We start from the raw sequence: 16,581 nt of genomic DNA on the forward strand, positions 1-16,581 counted from the left end.
AGTATTCAAGATGAAAGCACACAAAGTGGGGAAAAAGAAGCAGGATCAGTGATCTGTGATGAAACCATAGCAGAATGGCTTTGTTGTTGTTGCCACTGTTATTATTTTAATAACGGGGATGTGCTACCTTGGTTTAAGCACAGCACTTGAAACAGAGAGCCTTAGAAAACTTGTTTAAGGAAGAGATAGCGATACATGATAGCTCTGAATAAAGACACACTTAAACAAAAAGACTACACGAGGCTATTTTGAAATGGGAATTCTTGTCCCTTTCTGCTGTGGTTTCATCACATGCTGATATGGACACAAAATTGCATGTTTTCTGAACTCTGAAGAATGGATTGTTCAGTTCTCTGTGTATGATAATCTTGTGGACTGGAATAATAGGAATGAGATTAAATCGTGCATTCAGCAGTTAAGAACAAAACTTTTGTTATTTTATACAGTCCATCAGTTGCACTGCCAATCTGATAGGATTGTGAACAAGTCTAACACATTCTAGAAAAGTGCTGGTATCATTCTAAGGTACTAGTAACAGCTCAGCCAGGGGCCTGTGTGCGTTTCTGTTTGTTGGAAATAAATGCATCTACTTTAACAAGAAGAGGTGCAGGAAAGGGATGCTAAGATGACTAAATAATAACAACAAACCCACAGCCACCCTTGCCTGAGAGGAAATTTTAAAGATCAGGTTTAACTTGGCAAAAGGAAGACTGAAAAGAAATATGATTTAATAAACATGTTTGGGGGATTTAAACATTTCTTCTGCCTTCCTGATATCTGAAATGAAATCAGGGTTTAGTAAATTGTCAATGCATTTTTAAGACTTCAGGCCAGGAGTGAAATGAGGATTTGTAACATCTTTTCTTAATAAGGAGAAGGCAAAGAAACTTATTACATCAATGTGGAATAACTGGAACTGGGTCTTGAGTGTATCTCCAAAGAGAGAACTTGAAAAGAGATTTGGTTGCCACTGTTGTTTTGTACCTCTAGTGTAATTAATCTTTAACATTCCTTTAGAGAAAGTTTGTTTTTGCACTGACTGAGTTTGCTAGTTATGATATCCTTAGGATTTTAGATGAGGGTCGAGTCGCTTCCTGAGCCTAGGCTGAGGTTTCAATGGGGTTTGATGCACAAGGACCTGCGGGGTGGTGGATGATGGGCCCGGTCTCCCTCTGCAGCTTGGGGTGCAGCTCACGGCGGGCAGCTGCGGAAATTCTGCCTTGGTACGACCCCAGCCCCACGCCGCCCTCACGCAGTGCCCCTTTGGTCTGGGGGTGGCCCCGATTCCGCCCAGAGCCGGATCACGGGAGGCACGGAGGGTGAAGGAGATGTTCCTGCCGGCATCAAGGCGCGGGAGGCTCTCGGGCTGCCGCCGCCCCTCCCCTCTCCCAGCCCCCGGGCCGCCGCTGCCGAGGGCCCCGCTTCCCGCCGCCGGAGCGCCGCCGCGGGCGGGGCTGCGCGGGCGCCGACTTCTGGCGGGGCGGGCCCTTCGCCCCGTGGCCGGGCGGGTTCCGGCGCGGCGTTATGACGTCACTTCCGCCGGTAGGTGGCGGGGCGGGGGGGGTCGCGCGAGGCGATACCCCGTACCCCCAACGTCGCCCCCGGGCTGAGGAGATGATGGAGCGGGTGCGGGGCTGGGGCCGTCCGGCGGCCCGGTAACGGGGGACGGGGCGACTCTGCAGCCTCCTCGACCCGCGGCGGCGGCGGTGGGGGGAGCCGCCCTGTCCCGCCGGGAGCGCGTCGTGGCGGCCGGGGCGAGCCTCTCCCCTCCCGCCAAAGGCGTCAGAAAGCGGTGAGGGAGAGTGGCCTGACGGGCCCTCGGAGCAGCTCTGCCGGGGTCGGGCTTTCAGGCTTCTGGCGGCGCTGAGGTAGGTAGGAGGAGGCCCGCCGAGCGTGGGGGTTGTGCCTGGTGCTGCTCTTCGTGTCCGTCCTCTGGGAGGTTTCAGCTCCTTGACTTTATTTCTAAATGTGCTCGTGTCTAGACCGTTTGGGGGTTTTGGCTTTTTTTGGTTTGTTGGGTTTTTTTGTTTTTTTTTTTTCCCCTTCTGGAAATAACGTGTAAAAAGCTCCTGCTGAATAATTGTTTTAAAAAGGCCTGCAGCCGTGAAAGTAGAATATACGGCGATTTCAGGTTTGTTCATGGATTTTTAGGGTACTGTGTGTGCCCTTAGAGGCTGTCTTATTTGAAAATGCTTTATATTTATTTGATTATTTATAAAAATTATATGTTCATTTATTAAGTATGATAATAAAGAGATGCTATGCTATTGAAGCTTCCTTTTATTCTGTTTTTCTAACGGGAAGAGGGAGCTGTCTTTTTTTGTTTAAAACAGTAGGTATGGATAAAATAAAAGCTGATGATCACCTGCATACGTAGTGCTTTGAAGGAAGTAAGAACATTTTTCTTTCTCTTTAGGGTGTCTGCAAACAGTAGTGAACTGATACCTCTGTTATTTCATCCCAAACAAGATGAAGATCCCCTCTTTGCTGCTGAGATTCCCTCATTGTTATTTCTCTAGAAGAACTTACTTCACAAACTTCGACTTTGCTTCCAGAGCAGATTTCCTGCGCGTTGAATCTCTTACGCCAGCGCACCTCGATCGTATAAAGTGGATGTGGTCATCGAACGGTTTGAGGAGAGAGCTGTGTCAACAAGTGGCCCCTGACCAGCAAATAGAGGGACTTTCTGACAGAGAACAAAGACTTGTAGACAGACTTTACAATGGACTAATCCAGGGTCATAGAGCCTGTTTAGCAGAAGCCATTACACTTGTAGAATCAACTCAGAGTAGGAAGAAGAAAATAGCGCAGTTTCTCCTTCAGAAGGTATTATCCTACCACAGGGAACAAGAAAAGTTAAATCAAGGAAAACCACTTGCCTTTAGAGTGGGTTAGTCCTTTTATGTCTGTCCGTGCTTTGATGGAATTACAGTCTTCACCTTTCATTATCACTATTGTTCTTTAAGCATCATGGTCTGTAGTCTTGGTTCATTGGTTTCTTATGGTTTGTAACCAATCTAGACCACTTCTGTTGTCCAGTAGAACTTTGGCTTGAGCTGGAAAATGCGTTTGAAAAAGCTCTAGAAGTTATTGTTGCTTCCCAAGGGGGTGTTATTTGGGTCTTTTTAATAAATAGTTTAAGTGGAAATGTTGGGTAGTTTGCAGATTGATCGATGCAGCTGTTATCTATGCTTAGATAGGGAAGGATGTAGTTAAGCAGACCTGATCATTTCCTGAAGAAGGTGTTTTCCTGAATACTTCCTGAATCCCTTCCACAATCTACAAAAGGAAAACCATGTGCTTTTCTGTTTTATGGCCTTACTTTAAAGCAGCCTACTTTTCATCTGAGGAGACTTGAATCTGCTTCTCCTGAAAACTATAAAATATTTTTCCCTTGGGAAGAGGTGGACTACTAAAGCATGTCATGCCCAGCTGTCGTCTCTCGTGTGTGTACAAACGTAGTAAGAGCAAGAACTTGGGCATGGGAGTGAGAAATGTTTGGTGCTAATCTTAGTTTGTGTGCCTTGACTTGGAAGTAAATTGCCTCATTTTTTTGAAATAACAGCTCCTCAAGGTAAAGGCTTTTGCTTTTAGAGTGTTTATTTTATAAATAGGAGATCTGAAAAATCCAGATTGAGAATAGGACAGTCTTAAAGCTCTGAAGAATAAGTCAGCATAAATAAATTTATTTGGAGGGGAGGAAATGGGGCTGAATAAACCCAACGTTATGTTGGTATGGGTAGGATGAGGGGTGGTGTAACGAGCGCTGCTGTGTTGGGTGAACCAAGGTTGAGTATTTCAAGTCAATTAGATCTGCTTAGTTGGGTGTATCAGCTGTGGCATAGCTTTCGTTTGCCTTTGTTGTAATCTTGTGTTAAAGTATGAATCATTATTGACTTAGATGTTGATGGTGTTCACACGATGTATTATTTATTTGATTAACAAAATGGTTTTTTTTCTTCCTAATATGATTATTTAGGGTTGTCTGGTCCTCCCGGTGCTGGGAAATCGACTTTCATAGAATGCTTTGGGAAAATGCTTACGGAAAGAAAATACAAAGTGTCTGTGTTGGCTGTAGACCCTTCCTCTAGTACAAGTGGTGGTGAGTGTGAATTGAAGTTTGAGTCAGGTTTCTAATACCTTGTCAACTATAGGAGTATCTCTTTGGGCCAAACGGAGGAAAATTTTGGGCCTATAAAAGTAAAATATTAAAAATAAATGTTGTCTTAAGTTTTCACTTTTTCCTTATGTGATATGAAATTGGGAAATACATATCAGTGTCTTCATTTTGGCAGATTTCCTCTTTTCCAGTGTTCTGATTTTTGCCATACAATTTTTTGTCTGAAACTTTAGAGAGCTGTGGTTTTCTCTCTCTAGTTTTAGTTGTTTATTTATTTCCCCGTGAATGAAGGAGTAGAAGGGCATTCATTTCTGCTTAAATTTCAACAGTGGTAATGGTGATCACTGGGCAGGAAGCATATGCTGATTTAAAACTATTTAGAGGGTGCTGCAATCCAAACATATAGATCAGGTTGGATTTTAGAACATGCGTTAGTTCTTCTCAGTAGGAATTTTTGGACTTGACTATACTGGTTTCAGGGTCTTCTGATGCAGTATCATTAACCATTTGTCTTGAGTTGTAGCATGATTTTTTTTTTTTCCCTAAATTTGAATTTCTTCAAAGTTGTGTGGCTGTTTTCTGTCACTCTCACATCAAAACTGTAGGGTAATTAATGATTAATGGTATCTCTGACATAAATAATAGAACCTTGATTTTGATTTTTTTTCAAATGGGCAGCTTCTAGGGCACATCATTCCTTCTTCTGGCTTCCACACTGTTAGAGAAGATGCTGCAACGTATAACTATTTAGAAAGAAAAAAAAATCAGTATTGCAATGACCTGGTGCTAAGACAGACTACATTCTTGAATGCGTACATTCAAGATGCGTCAATAGAATAGCAAAATATGACAGCAGGACTGCACCAGGTAAAAGAATTGAGCATCTCTCCTCTTTTGGAATGTGCATCACGTGTGTAGATCTCACTGAATCCCATTTAAAGTTTGTATGAATAGAAGGAAGGCACGGATGTGCTTTCTTAAACCAGAAAATCCACCATCAAGACACACCAGAATCATAAGGCAGAGATTTGTCCCTTTGGGACAGAAACAGCAAAGATTTAATTGTGTGGCCTGCTGTATATTGGAATTGTAGAATTCATTCTGACCTAGAACAGATTTTTCATATTTGTTAGCAGTAAGGTCTGCTTATCAGGCCTTTCCAGCTTTGGACAGGCAGAAGAACCAGGCAGTCACTTCCTAGTCCTCAGCAAAGTCTTGAGCAACTATTATCAGGATATTCTTATTTGACTGACTTTGTCTTTTTTCACTTGTTTATTGGGGAGGGGGGGAAGCTTGGCTGTGTTGCCCTTTTGAAATAATTTAACATTAAATGTTTAAGGTTCTCTGCTGGGTGATAAAACACGGATGACTGAGCTGTCAAGAGACATGAACGCGTACATCAGACCGTCTCCAACCAGAGGGACGCTGGGAGGTGTAACAAGGACCACAAATGAAGCCATTCTGCTGTGTGAAGGAGGTGGCTACAATGTTGTTCTTGTGGAAACAGTAGGTATGTGCTTAGGGTTTTCTTTTAATTACCCTCTCCTGATATCTAAATAAGGTGTGTTACTAACTGCGTACTATCATCCTTGATTTTGCTTGTGCTTTCATACACGGTCACTGGTTGAAAATGAATGCCCATTCTGTCAATTTTCTACGTACGGTTTGTAAAAACACTGTTCGGGGAAAACTGTTGTGTTTCCTGTTGTCCTTGTTTGTCGGTGGGATTTGTTCATGGTGCAGTACTGGGATCTGTCATAATCACTGTCATCAATGTGACTGAAAGTTTGCAATAAATGGTGAACTCTGGATTTAATTTTTTAGGTGTGGGACAGTCAGAATTTGCTGTGGCTGATATGGTTGATATGTTTATACTACTGCTACCACCTGCAGGTGGAGATGAATTACAGGTATTTTTCAGTTTCTCTTATTAAGCATTACCTAGGACTAGAAAGAGAAACTTAAATTGAGGATGTAGTGTCTGTGCAGAAAGTCCATACTGATCGTGTTTTGTAAATGATACTGCTACTATTGAAGTCTTTTTCAGTGCTATCAATTTATTGCCCAGTTAGGATCTGATATTTCCCACCCCCTGATTTTGGAAGTATGAGGGTGTAAAATTTTGATACTCTGACTTACTTTGGTCTATTTACTAGTTATGTATGATTTGGGGGAGTGGCTTTGTATTATGGGAAAACAGAAATCAATATAAATAGGTTTGCAAACTTGGACATGTTTTGGTTAAACTGTTTTGGTTAAACTCTCCACGTGAAATAGGTTATCATGTGAGCTGATATCCAGATTTAGTGTTCTTGTGTCAAAGTGGAGTCGTAACTAGCAATGACAGAGGCGTTGGTACTACTCTTGCATGACTAGCACGAGCACACACACAAAAAAGTCAGTAAGAGCCCTAGAAACGAACAAAGCATTTTGACCTGCTTTTTGCGATAGATCAGTGTGTCACAGTCCTCCTGGGTATTCATGATTTCTCTCCATGTTCCCTCCAGGGTATCAAACGGGGTATAATTGAGATGGCCGATCTAGTTGCTATAAATAAAGCTGATGGTGATTTAGTTGTGCCTGCACGGAGAATACAAGCTGAGTATGTTAGTGCTATGAAGCTGCTTCGCAAACGTTCAAAGGTTTGGAGACCAAAGGTTTGTGTACTTCTCTACAGTTTGGTGGAGGAGGGGGGTGTTGGGTGTGGTTTGGTTTTGTTTGTTTTTTCTTTTTTCCCCCAGAAAAAACACTGAATGAGCGCTTGTTACCGTCTCATCTAGCTCTACTAGTCTCCCTGGACACTGTTATAAACATTTCAGTTCTGTTGTTTAGTTTCACACTGTGCTAGAGAGTTGGTTGCAGCTGTTTCTGTTTCACCTTGGATCTCAGGGTGTGCCATGTGAAACACTGTGCAAAGCCAGTCCTGCTCCCCACGATCCCTGTCCTGAGCGACAGTCTCAGCACTGGCAGACCCCTTACTAACATCAGGAGTGGTACAAACTTGTCTTGCTTTTTGTAAACTATGCATATCTTAAAATGTCCCATAAGCTATTTCTCCCTCTTTTATAACTCTGAAGCCTATGAATATCTGTTCTTTCACTTGTTCATGTGCTTCCTTTATTGCTTTTTTTTTTTCCTTAAATTTCTCACATAATAAAAGTTCTTGGGCAAGAAGCTCATCTACTTGCGTATGCAGTGTCTAGATTATTGGAATTCTCATCCTGTGGGCCTTTAGTTTTAATGCAGTATTCCATCTATTAAAAGGTTATGGTAAATTATTAAGGAAAATATTCAGTACTAATTTTAATATGTGTATATAAAATAAGCAGCACACACACTCTCACTCCCTTTATTTATATGTGTGTATATATAAAGGAGGTTTGTTCTACCCTGGTATTAACATTGACCCATTGAATTAAGTTTAAATCAGCTGGGCTGCTTGAGGCTTAGCCATCATTTTGTAATTTTTGTTTCTAGATCTGAGGAGAGGTCACATCTGATAATTGTGACCCAAAAGAACTGTTTGAGACCAGTGAATTAAACAGGTTATGAGAAATCTGTCTCTCTCTCAGTGATGACAGTGCCTGACAACTGGAAGAAAATATTGCTGTGTAGGGGCTGTATTCTATCCACTAGACTGGGGAAAGAGAGAGACTTTTTTTAAAAAAACCCAAACTGTTCCATTTAAAAGATAATGTTGGGTGTCTGAAATATTTTTTGCAAAATGAATTCCTAGTCTGGAAAGCAAATGCCAAAAATAGTCCAAATACCTCCTTTCTGGAATATTTTAGGTGCAAATGAATAGCTACCAGAGTATATCTACCAGAATATGTAATTAACACTACATTTAAGTAAAATGGCAATGATACCTTTTAGCTAAAGGACTTATTGGAAATGATTCTCACTCACCATGCAAACAGTTGGACAAGGTGTATTTATCTAAATACTGTCGATCTCAGGGTCCACTTATGGTTGGTAGAATCTCAATTTTGAGATCTTTTTTTTAAAAAAAAAAGCAGCACAAAACTGCTTAGAGCTTGAAGTGTATCAAAGTAAGCTTGCCTTACACATTTCTTCATTTTCTTGCAATCTACCCGATGCAGTAATTGAACCCTCAAACCCAGTAGTTACGTGGCTTTAAAAATTCTTCTGAATCCAACAGGTAATGCGCATCTCTGCCAAAACTGGAGAGGGTATCTCTGATATGTGGGATAAAATGACAGAATTTCGTGACCTCATGCTCACAAGTGGTGAGTTGATTGCCAAACGACGGAAACAGCAGAAAGTGTGGATGTGGAATCTCATCCAGGAAAATATGTTGGAACATTTCCGGAGTCACTTGGCAGTCAAGGATAAGATTCCACTTCTAGAAGAAAAAGTTCTGAGTGGTGTCTTGTCTCCTGGGCTGGCAGCCGACCTGCTACTGAAAGCTTTCAAAGATGGTCTCTAAGTGTTATGTCCTACTCTGTTCTTGTTAAGTGCTTTACATAAACATGAACATTAAATACAGTTTTTCTATGTGTGGATTCAAATGTTTTACTATGACAGACCTTAATAGAATACCTATCCAGTACTCTGCAAAAAAATACTGTAGGATTCTGTATATGCAAAAATTATGACAATTCCAAACACTCACTCAGAGATCACTACAGACTATATTAGAAATGTACTTTTTTCCAAGTCTTCTATTTGTACACGCCATAAATCTGGTGATCAAAAATGTGTGCCTTTGTCAAAATGTGCCTAGTTTGGGGAGGGTGGGAGAGAGAAATTTGTGGTAGTGCAGAGTTTTATTCCAATTACGGGACCATCTTTAGGCAGTGACGATGCAGCTTTCCTTTCTAACACAGCATCAGCTGTTGCCGGTCTGGATTGCTTTTTCTTCCCTCACCTTGAGTGACAGCAGGAACATTGGAACCCCTGGCTGCACCTGACCACAGCCTTACTTTTAAATAAATTGTATGCATATAAATAGAATACAGTGGTGTTCAGTCCCTGGTTGGACGCTACGGTTAGGTATTATACACTAGGAGAAGGGAATTTTAACCATCCCAGTTTCTAAATAGATGCTTTAATACAAAAGCAAAATTAAGTTAGACTTTTTTTTTAATGCAGGCATCAGATGGGAACAAGTGTCACCCATGATGGTTTAATAGCAAATGTCTTTATACTGGAATAATTGATCTCTAGTAATAATAGTTTGAAGTTTTATGATCTGACTTAAGTTTTTTAGGTTCAAACAAAATGCTTGGTTGGGTTTGGGGTTTTTTTCCCTCTTTTGAGGAAGACGTGTCTGCTTACAACCAAAAGTACTTTTTTTTTTTTTTTTTTTTTTTTTAAATTTCCCTTGAGATCAAATCCAGAGGAGGCATTTTCCAGGTCTGTGATCCAGAAAGCAGAGCTCATCTGGTACCTACTAAATATGGGTAAAGTGGAAAAATGCAGATTTTTGGAGACCTGACAGGAAACCAGTAAAATAGGAGATTTTGTGAGTCTATTGTTGCTTACATGAATTGACTTTAAAAAAAAAAATCACCTTGGAAGTGATTTTCATATTTTCAATTTTCTGGACACATACATAAAAGGTATGGTGTTAATTTTTATTTTAGCTCAGTTTCACCTGTTTGGCTTCCTAAGAAGTAGGTGTTACACACAGTGTTTGCCTTCTGGCAACCTGAGTCTGAATTTTTGAGACAATTCCAAGGTAGCAATGAATTGGTTTACTTAGATCATCTTTCTTTTTTCCTTCATATTTTCCCCCCAGAGTAATTTTCTCCCTCTTCCTCTCCTCTCCTTTTTCCTACTAGACCTATGTGCTTCAGAATTTTGGTTCCTGCATAGGTATAATTTGGCAACTATCGGAAAAGATTAATGATTGTTGGAAGAAAATGCTGAGGATTTTGTTTCCTTTGGTTTGTCAAAGTGGCACAAATTAAATGATACAGAAGAAATCCTCAATGCATTTCAGTTATTCTTCCCATTTTATGATGGTGTCTGTATAACTGTACATATATTTTTAGTCTAACAATATGAAGTATGACCAGAAAGTAAAAAGCAAACTACAAGGCAAAGTAAAAATACTGTGTAAGGAAAAGCAATGAAATACTAACAAACAGCATTGTGGTGTTTTGTGAGACGTACAGCCAGGGCATTTCTTTGTTAAGAAATTTTGCACCAGTGTAGCAGGTATTAGTGGTTTCCACCACAGAAATTGTCAGAACTTTAATGTTCTGACCCCCTTACTCCTATTTCTTAAACTTCGCATCCCAAATGAGTAATCTGGGATTGCTGTGATCAGTTACGTAGACGTAGCTGAAGGAATGTAGGGGGTGGCAGAAGCACAGTGACTTTATTATGACTATGGTGAGTTCTTGTGAAAAAAAAATGTAGCACTTACAGTTTATTTAAATACTCTCTATTGAATATGACAAAAAGTGCCCCAAACCAAAAGCAACGTCTTCTATTCTTTCAGCTTTAAATATTAACTGTATTTTTATGGTGCCTAGTAGAAGAAATGACAGTCAGGTGGAAAATGAATCAATGAGAGCAGCAGCATTTTAACTGGTGAGTTCTCAACTTTTTGATAGTCCATTTGTTTCTGGTGACAGTTTTTGAGGTGACCTCATTTGTGCTTACCTGTTAGATCAAACCCTTATTATTGTCATTACTTTTTCTTTTGTCAAGGACTGCTGTCTTCTTTGTGTGTTATATGTGAGCTGTCAAGTAAGTAAAATAGAACCTGCAGCTTTGTTTAAATGATGGCTTCTCAAGCTGAATACATTTTACTACTTCAGTGTTTGTTTTCTGGTCAAAGACCATAGCTCAAGCCATGGGCCATTGTTATTTTCTCATTTCATTGTTTCTTTTAACGTACCATTAGTTTACTAATGAACTCTTAGCAGAAGACAGTACAATGGTGTAAGCAAGTTCTACTTTTCATTCAACTGCATTTTCCTCTTAAAGTAGAACATTAAATGAAAATTAGGTTGTGCCTTTGTATGTTCATTTGTGCCTCGTGCTTCAGTAGGCAGAGAAATACCCTTATGCTGAAAAGGGTCTTCAGAAATGGCACGATAGATAAGGGTACCTGTTTTGTTTTTCAGCGATTCCCCTACCAAATTGAAAAGCTGTACTGTGCAAATGATGAACTGAGCCTCACATGTGAGAATCAAATTGTTTTATAGCTTATAAAATTTTGCTGTGGCATGTTTTGGAGTCAGCTGCTGTTCAATTAATTGTGCACTTTTGTTTATGTCCTCATGGACTGGGGAAATGCATTGTCTTCCGAAGGGCTTCATAGCTTTAGCTGGTAGGCTACAATTTGGTAAACAATTCAGTATTTCCCAAGATAGGGAAGAGCATTTCCAGCTCATCATTTCTAGCTCTGTGGGATTAAGTTGGGTAAAATGCATGAAAACATTGTCGTTCATGTAAACAGGCTTCTGAAAAAAGTTAGTAAACAAATCTGTTGAGTAGGATGCTGACATATTCTTAGTTTCTAGAGTTGTTAAGTTGCTCTCATGTTAACAATTAAAACAACAGCTACTGCAGAACAGTATGAGAAAATAATAGCAAGATTAAGTTTGTGGCTAGAGGTGTGATAGGCTGTTAGACAAATTGATATGGGAGGTAAGGAACAAACTCTTCAGATACGCAAACCCGTGTCCTAGTTGTACGTAAGTGTGAAACTTTTCCCCAGGTCCCTGTGTAATAGATGTTGCTGGTGTTTCACAGCTGGAAAAACAAGTGTGGTGAGATCAAGTGATTTACCCAGGACTCAGCAACAGGTCAGTACAGTGTAAGGGTTACAGTTCAGTAGTCTTTACTCTGAGCCCCACGTATATTTACGGCCATGTTACTTAAGGTTGAAAAAATGCTCTTAGCAAGTTCATGCTCTCAGTGTGACTTACTCCTTTCATATCTAATCTCTCTGTTTTCAGTGACAGGACCCAGTGACCCCTTCTTGACTACTGTTCTGTTGTAATGTCCTGCTTTAAGTAATAGAAAACTTTTCTGTGATAACTAATCTGCCCTTGCCTTTTGTAAATGCATTACTTCCTGTTACGCATGTTTGCTCAGTCTTTATGTTCTCCTCGCATATATTGTTTCTTTATTTGTGAAATCTGTAGTCTGTTGGCTGTCTGTTTGTGGGTCTTGAGATTTTGGGGGATGGGGATTGAGAAAGCTAAAGAATACAAATGAATTTTTTTTTTTTTTAACCTTATGCAGTTTCCTTCCTAAAGTTTTCTTTCTTAAAGTAATGTGGCAAGATTAAATTACTGGCTTGCTTTGTACTGGTGTAAACATACTTATTTCCCCTTTACTTTTCCTTGCTCAGAGTGCTCTATTGCTTCCCACCTTGGATACACGGTCAAGAAATAACATTATCCATGAGTTAAAATTTAGAGCTTAGTGCTTCCATAACTGTTCCTGCTGGACTATTCTAAAACGTGTCTCATTTGAAGAGTGATTGAATAGAAGTTGATAAAACATGTATTTAAAGAAAAAATCAGTGTGTTCCCCTGGAACTTATGATTTGGACAATCAACAGTGCACAGGTTGACTAGGGTTCCTCTTCCAAAAAATAGTTCAGATACTCCATGGACATATTCCTTACAGTTTATTTAAAAATACCCACCCACCCTATGTTAGAACATTAACAAAATTTGTGGATTGAGAATAAAAATTTAAAAACTGAAAACTCATAAGCAATTAGAGTACTTATTTAGAATGGATGTATGATAGACATATTCCGTTCCCTGCTGCCATACCAAGGTATGGGTCAGCTGGTGAACAAACAGTCTGTGGAGAAAGGTATGTTATGGAGCAGCAAGAAGAATGTCTATTGTTATCTGTTTTTTCTCCCATGGGAGCATAAGAATTACCTTAGGCAATTCACTGGCAAGTTGCAGAAACTGACGTGATCCACAGTGTTTGCTGCCTGAGCTTTACAAAAATGATAAATTCCCTTTTCTCTCTTTTGGATTTGTATGTTGCGGAGGACTAGTCTCATGCAGACACTTGTCCTTTGGATCTAGGTGGTTTTGTTCGTAATTGTGCTCTAAGTCCTTGTAATTTGAGTAAATGGATTGTTCACTTGCAACAAAGAATTCAAAAGCTTCACTTTTCAGAATGCATGATGAGATTTCTGTATTTTTCCTTAAAATACTATGGCAAAGTGAGTTCCAGCTGTAGGTTAGTTACTACGTCTTCATTTTCTCTTATGTTTAGATCTCTTTCACTGGTAGAGTAGCATAGAAAAGCTTTAGTTATACACCTTTTTAAATTACTCAAATATTCATAAAGTTAATCAGCGATTAACAGTATTTTTTGTTTCTTCTATTGAAAGTGACTATTATAACCCAAAGCTTATAACCTCTTATAACCTAAAGACTGTTATAACTTCAGATGACCGAGCAGACCTGCACTGTGGCAGACTGCGATGGCTGGGGTTGTGTAATGTAGGTGTAATGAGAAGATACTCTCCCTGACCGTGTGGCTTGTAGCGTTACAAAGTCACACTGCTACAGGTTTCTCTCAGCCCTGAATCTGTGACACAAAGATCCTGTTTGTAGTTTCCTAATTGCAACCAGCAGAAGACAAGAGTAATGTTAGTTTTTATGACTTGTTGCTTAGCAGCGTTGATCAACAAAAGTACAACCTTTTCTTCTTCTGTAACCTTGGTGAACCCAGGCTTGGACAGAGTTCACCCGCAGAAGACAAGGATTTCTGAAGTCGTGCGAAACTGTTGTTCAGTGTCTGTTAGCAGCGTCTGAGGGAAACGGTCTCTTCTTGACCTCCTTGTTACCTTTGTCCTTTAGTCTTCTTTCTCTCTCTCATCAAGTCTTAGAAGAAAACAAGCACCATCCTAGGAAGGTGTGGAGGAGGGGAAGTTGAGAGACAAGCCAACTGTGCTAAGGTGTATCCTGCCGCATATGGGGAAAAGGAGCTGAGCTGGTTCCCAGGTGGTGATGTCAGACCCTCCCCTCATGGCAGGAGGAACAGACTTCAGCCATTGCAGTAAGGATTATTCTTATTTAGAGAAGCTTTCCCAGTATTTTGAAGTAGGTAAAGTACTCCATAGAGGAAAGGGAAATTAGGGTGCTAAGAATTTCCTGGTTTACATCTTTTAGGAGGGATTTCACAAACTGAGCTAGAAGGGATATTTAATGTGTTTGAAAATGATTGGGGATCTGCACTGAATGTAGATATAAAGGCAGTTTCCCCTTTTTTTACTTTCTTTTTTTTTAATCTGATCAAATCTGGCAAAGCCTGTAAAATACAAAAAGTTGCCTGTCTCACCTTACTTCCAAACTAAATTGCTCGTCTAACTGGACAAAGGATCTTTAGTGACATCACAAACTGCAACAATTAATATGCCTTATGATGTCAGAAGCTTTCACTAGGAGCTTTTACTGTTGCTCAGATGATTGTCTTTTACTTCTAGATCTAAGTAAGAAACAGCTAAGTATTTGTATACTTTTTCTGCCAAAAATTATATGATCCTGAGACATCTGTAAGCTTGTGGACATTATGTGGAAATTAATGCCTTGTCAGTCTGCTGGTTTTCTCCTTTGCCCCCTCCCCTCCTGCCTCCCCCTCACCTCCACTACTGACTTTTCCTCTCTATCCACACTTCAGGATCTGTTGATAGCTGTTAACAGCAGTATGGGTCAACATATTAGAAGGTCAGCATGCATTTCACAAGCCTGGCATGCTCTGGTGTCCCTTCTCTTCTGAAGTTCAAAGAGAAACTCTGCTGTTCAGCTATCCCAGTCTCACAAAATACATGGAGAGGACTAATACTGCTGTAATCGCACAGTTGAGATCAGATACTTCAGAAAAGGCAACCACAAAAGAACTGGTTTCTGTCCTATGTATCATGTCAAAGGCATGGCAAGTGTATAGTATCTGGCAGCACTCAATCAAGTCAAATAAACAGCAAACTGGAATGTGAATTACATTGGAAATGCTGCTATTATTTTTTTTTTTTTAATTGCACAAATCTCAACAAAGTGATCTACCTGGAAATTCTGACTGCTATCTGAGACTAAGAGCAATTACTTTTCATGCCCTTGCTTGCTGAGCAGAGCAAATTTTGTTCACCAAAACAGGATTTCTTTTTTTTGAGCTGTGAATACTATTTGTCTGTCTGCAGTGAACAACAGCTGCTACTATTTGGTATCTGCAGGATTCAAAACAAGAAGCTGAAGTCATGTTGTTAACTTCTGATTTACAGGAGAAGGAAGGAACTTAGGTCAAAATCTTTTAAAAACAGTTTCATTAAAAGCAAAAAATACTATTTTTTTGTAAGTGATGTGATGCAGTATACCTGCCTGGTTCTTTCTGTGTGCAGTGGCAATAGAACCTGAGTAGATTTGAAAATTAATGTTTCAAACTTTAGATAATTAAAATATTGTTATCCTTCACCTTTCCTTTTAGCTATCCGTTAGAATGTGGCATTCTGTTATAAACTGGGAGACTCTTTTGTGCTGTCATTTCCACATCTGCAACAACGGGCCAGACCACGCCCACTGTACAGCACTAGCACAACTAAAAGCCACTGAATGTTTTATTTCTGTACCAAGATTAATCAGTTATTCCGAATTCTGATGTGTTGAATAGGGAAGTCCCAGTTTCCTTTCTTGCAGGATGCACATGGCTTTCAGTTTAGCTGCAGACACTGCTCCATACACCTCCATACAATTCCTTGCTGTGCACTTGCTGATATTAGAAGCGCTACCGTTCTCCATACCCTGACATCAGGAAAGGACAGCGTTGGAGCACGTTCCTAAGTGTGATTGAGTAGGGGTCCTAGAACACAGCCCACCTGAGTTTTGTCCCGTTAGATTAATTTGTTTTTCCATTTTTGGGGTAGTAAATTCCATATGCAATGAGACGGGAAACTTCAGAGGGAAACTGGAATCTTGTTTGGTCCACTGCCAACTCTTTCATCTTAGAAAACATTGCTCTGGCGATACGCACAGATCCTGGAAATGAATCTAGTCTGGAGAGCTCTCATCTAACGTTTTGAACAAGTATCTCTTGGTGAGCATCTAAAGTACAAGGACATTTCTGTGGGACAGTTTGAATCATTTTGGTTTCATAATTTTTTTGCTTTATTGGCTGCTGCTTAAGATGAAGGCTGGACTAAGTGGATCCTCAGGTTAGTTTGTCATTTCCTCATGTAGATTGCATCACAAAATCACCCCAAAAGGAAGTATTTTTACAAGCAATACTTGTATAATTTACGGAGAAAAGTAATTATGCATTGAAAAGCTGAAATAGAGATTTAAATATTGCACAAGCTGGATAGAATTGAGGCCGCTCTTGTTTTTTAGTTTCCAAATCTAAAAGCCATAACATTTTCACTCCTCACATGCTTAATCTAGAGTATTTGTAGTAAACCACCTTGTTTGCATACCAAGAAATTGCAACGGAGAGAAACAAATTGCTACAAA

At 40.0% G+C, this 16,581-nt stretch overlaps 1 protein-coding gene across 4 annotated transcripts; it reads left to right on the forward strand.

Moving 5' to 3' along the window:
- Positions 1-1,521: 1,521 nt before the first annotated feature.
- On the forward strand, positions 1,522-8,638 carry MMAA (metabolism of cobalamin associated A). 4 transcript variants are annotated; one of them, XM_074867410.1, is made up of 7 exons: positions 1,522-1,542; positions 2,417-2,890; positions 3,980-4,102; positions 5,460-5,630; positions 5,945-6,030; positions 6,628-6,777; positions 8,283-8,638. In XM_074867410.1, exons 2-7 carry the CDS (start codon positions 2,470-2,472, stop codon positions 8,568-8,570), a joined length of 1,239 nt encoding a protein of 412 aa, XP_074723511.1. In that variant the 5' UTR covers positions 1,522-1,542; positions 2,417-2,469; the 3' UTR covers positions 8,571-8,638. The 4 variants fall into 4 exon arrangements, with proteins under 4 accessions (XP_074723511.1, XP_074723509.1, XP_074723510.1 ...); XM_074867408.1 differs by lacking the exon at positions 1,522-1,542 and adding an exon at positions 1,549-1,868; XM_074867409.1 differs by lacking the exon at positions 1,522-1,542 and adding an exon at positions 1,549-1,792.
- Positions 8,639-16,581: the final 7,943 nt, after the last annotated feature.

This window comes from Strix uralensis, chromosome 4 (genome assembly GCF_047716275.1).
Source record: "Strix uralensis isolate ZFMK-TIS-50842 chromosome 4, bStrUra1, whole genome shotgun sequence".
Taxonomy (NCBI): Eukaryota; Metazoa; Chordata; class Aves; order Strigiformes; family Strigidae; genus Strix; species Strix uralensis.

Excerpts from the sequence above, each read along its gene's own strand:
- MMAA (XM_074867410.1), top strand. The coding sequence starts at position 2,470 with ATGAAGATCCCCTCTTTGCTGCTGAGATTCCCTCATTGTTATTTCTCT. Across the intron at positions 2,891-3,979 it reads ACCACTTGCCTTTAGAGTGG|GGTTGTCTGGTCCTCCCGGT; the intron begins GTTAGTCCTTTT and ends ATGATTATTTAG. Across the intron at positions 5,631-5,944 it reads TGTTCTTGTGGAAACAGTAG|GTGTGGGACAGTCAGAATTT; the intron begins GTATGTGCTTAG and ends TTAATTTTTTAG.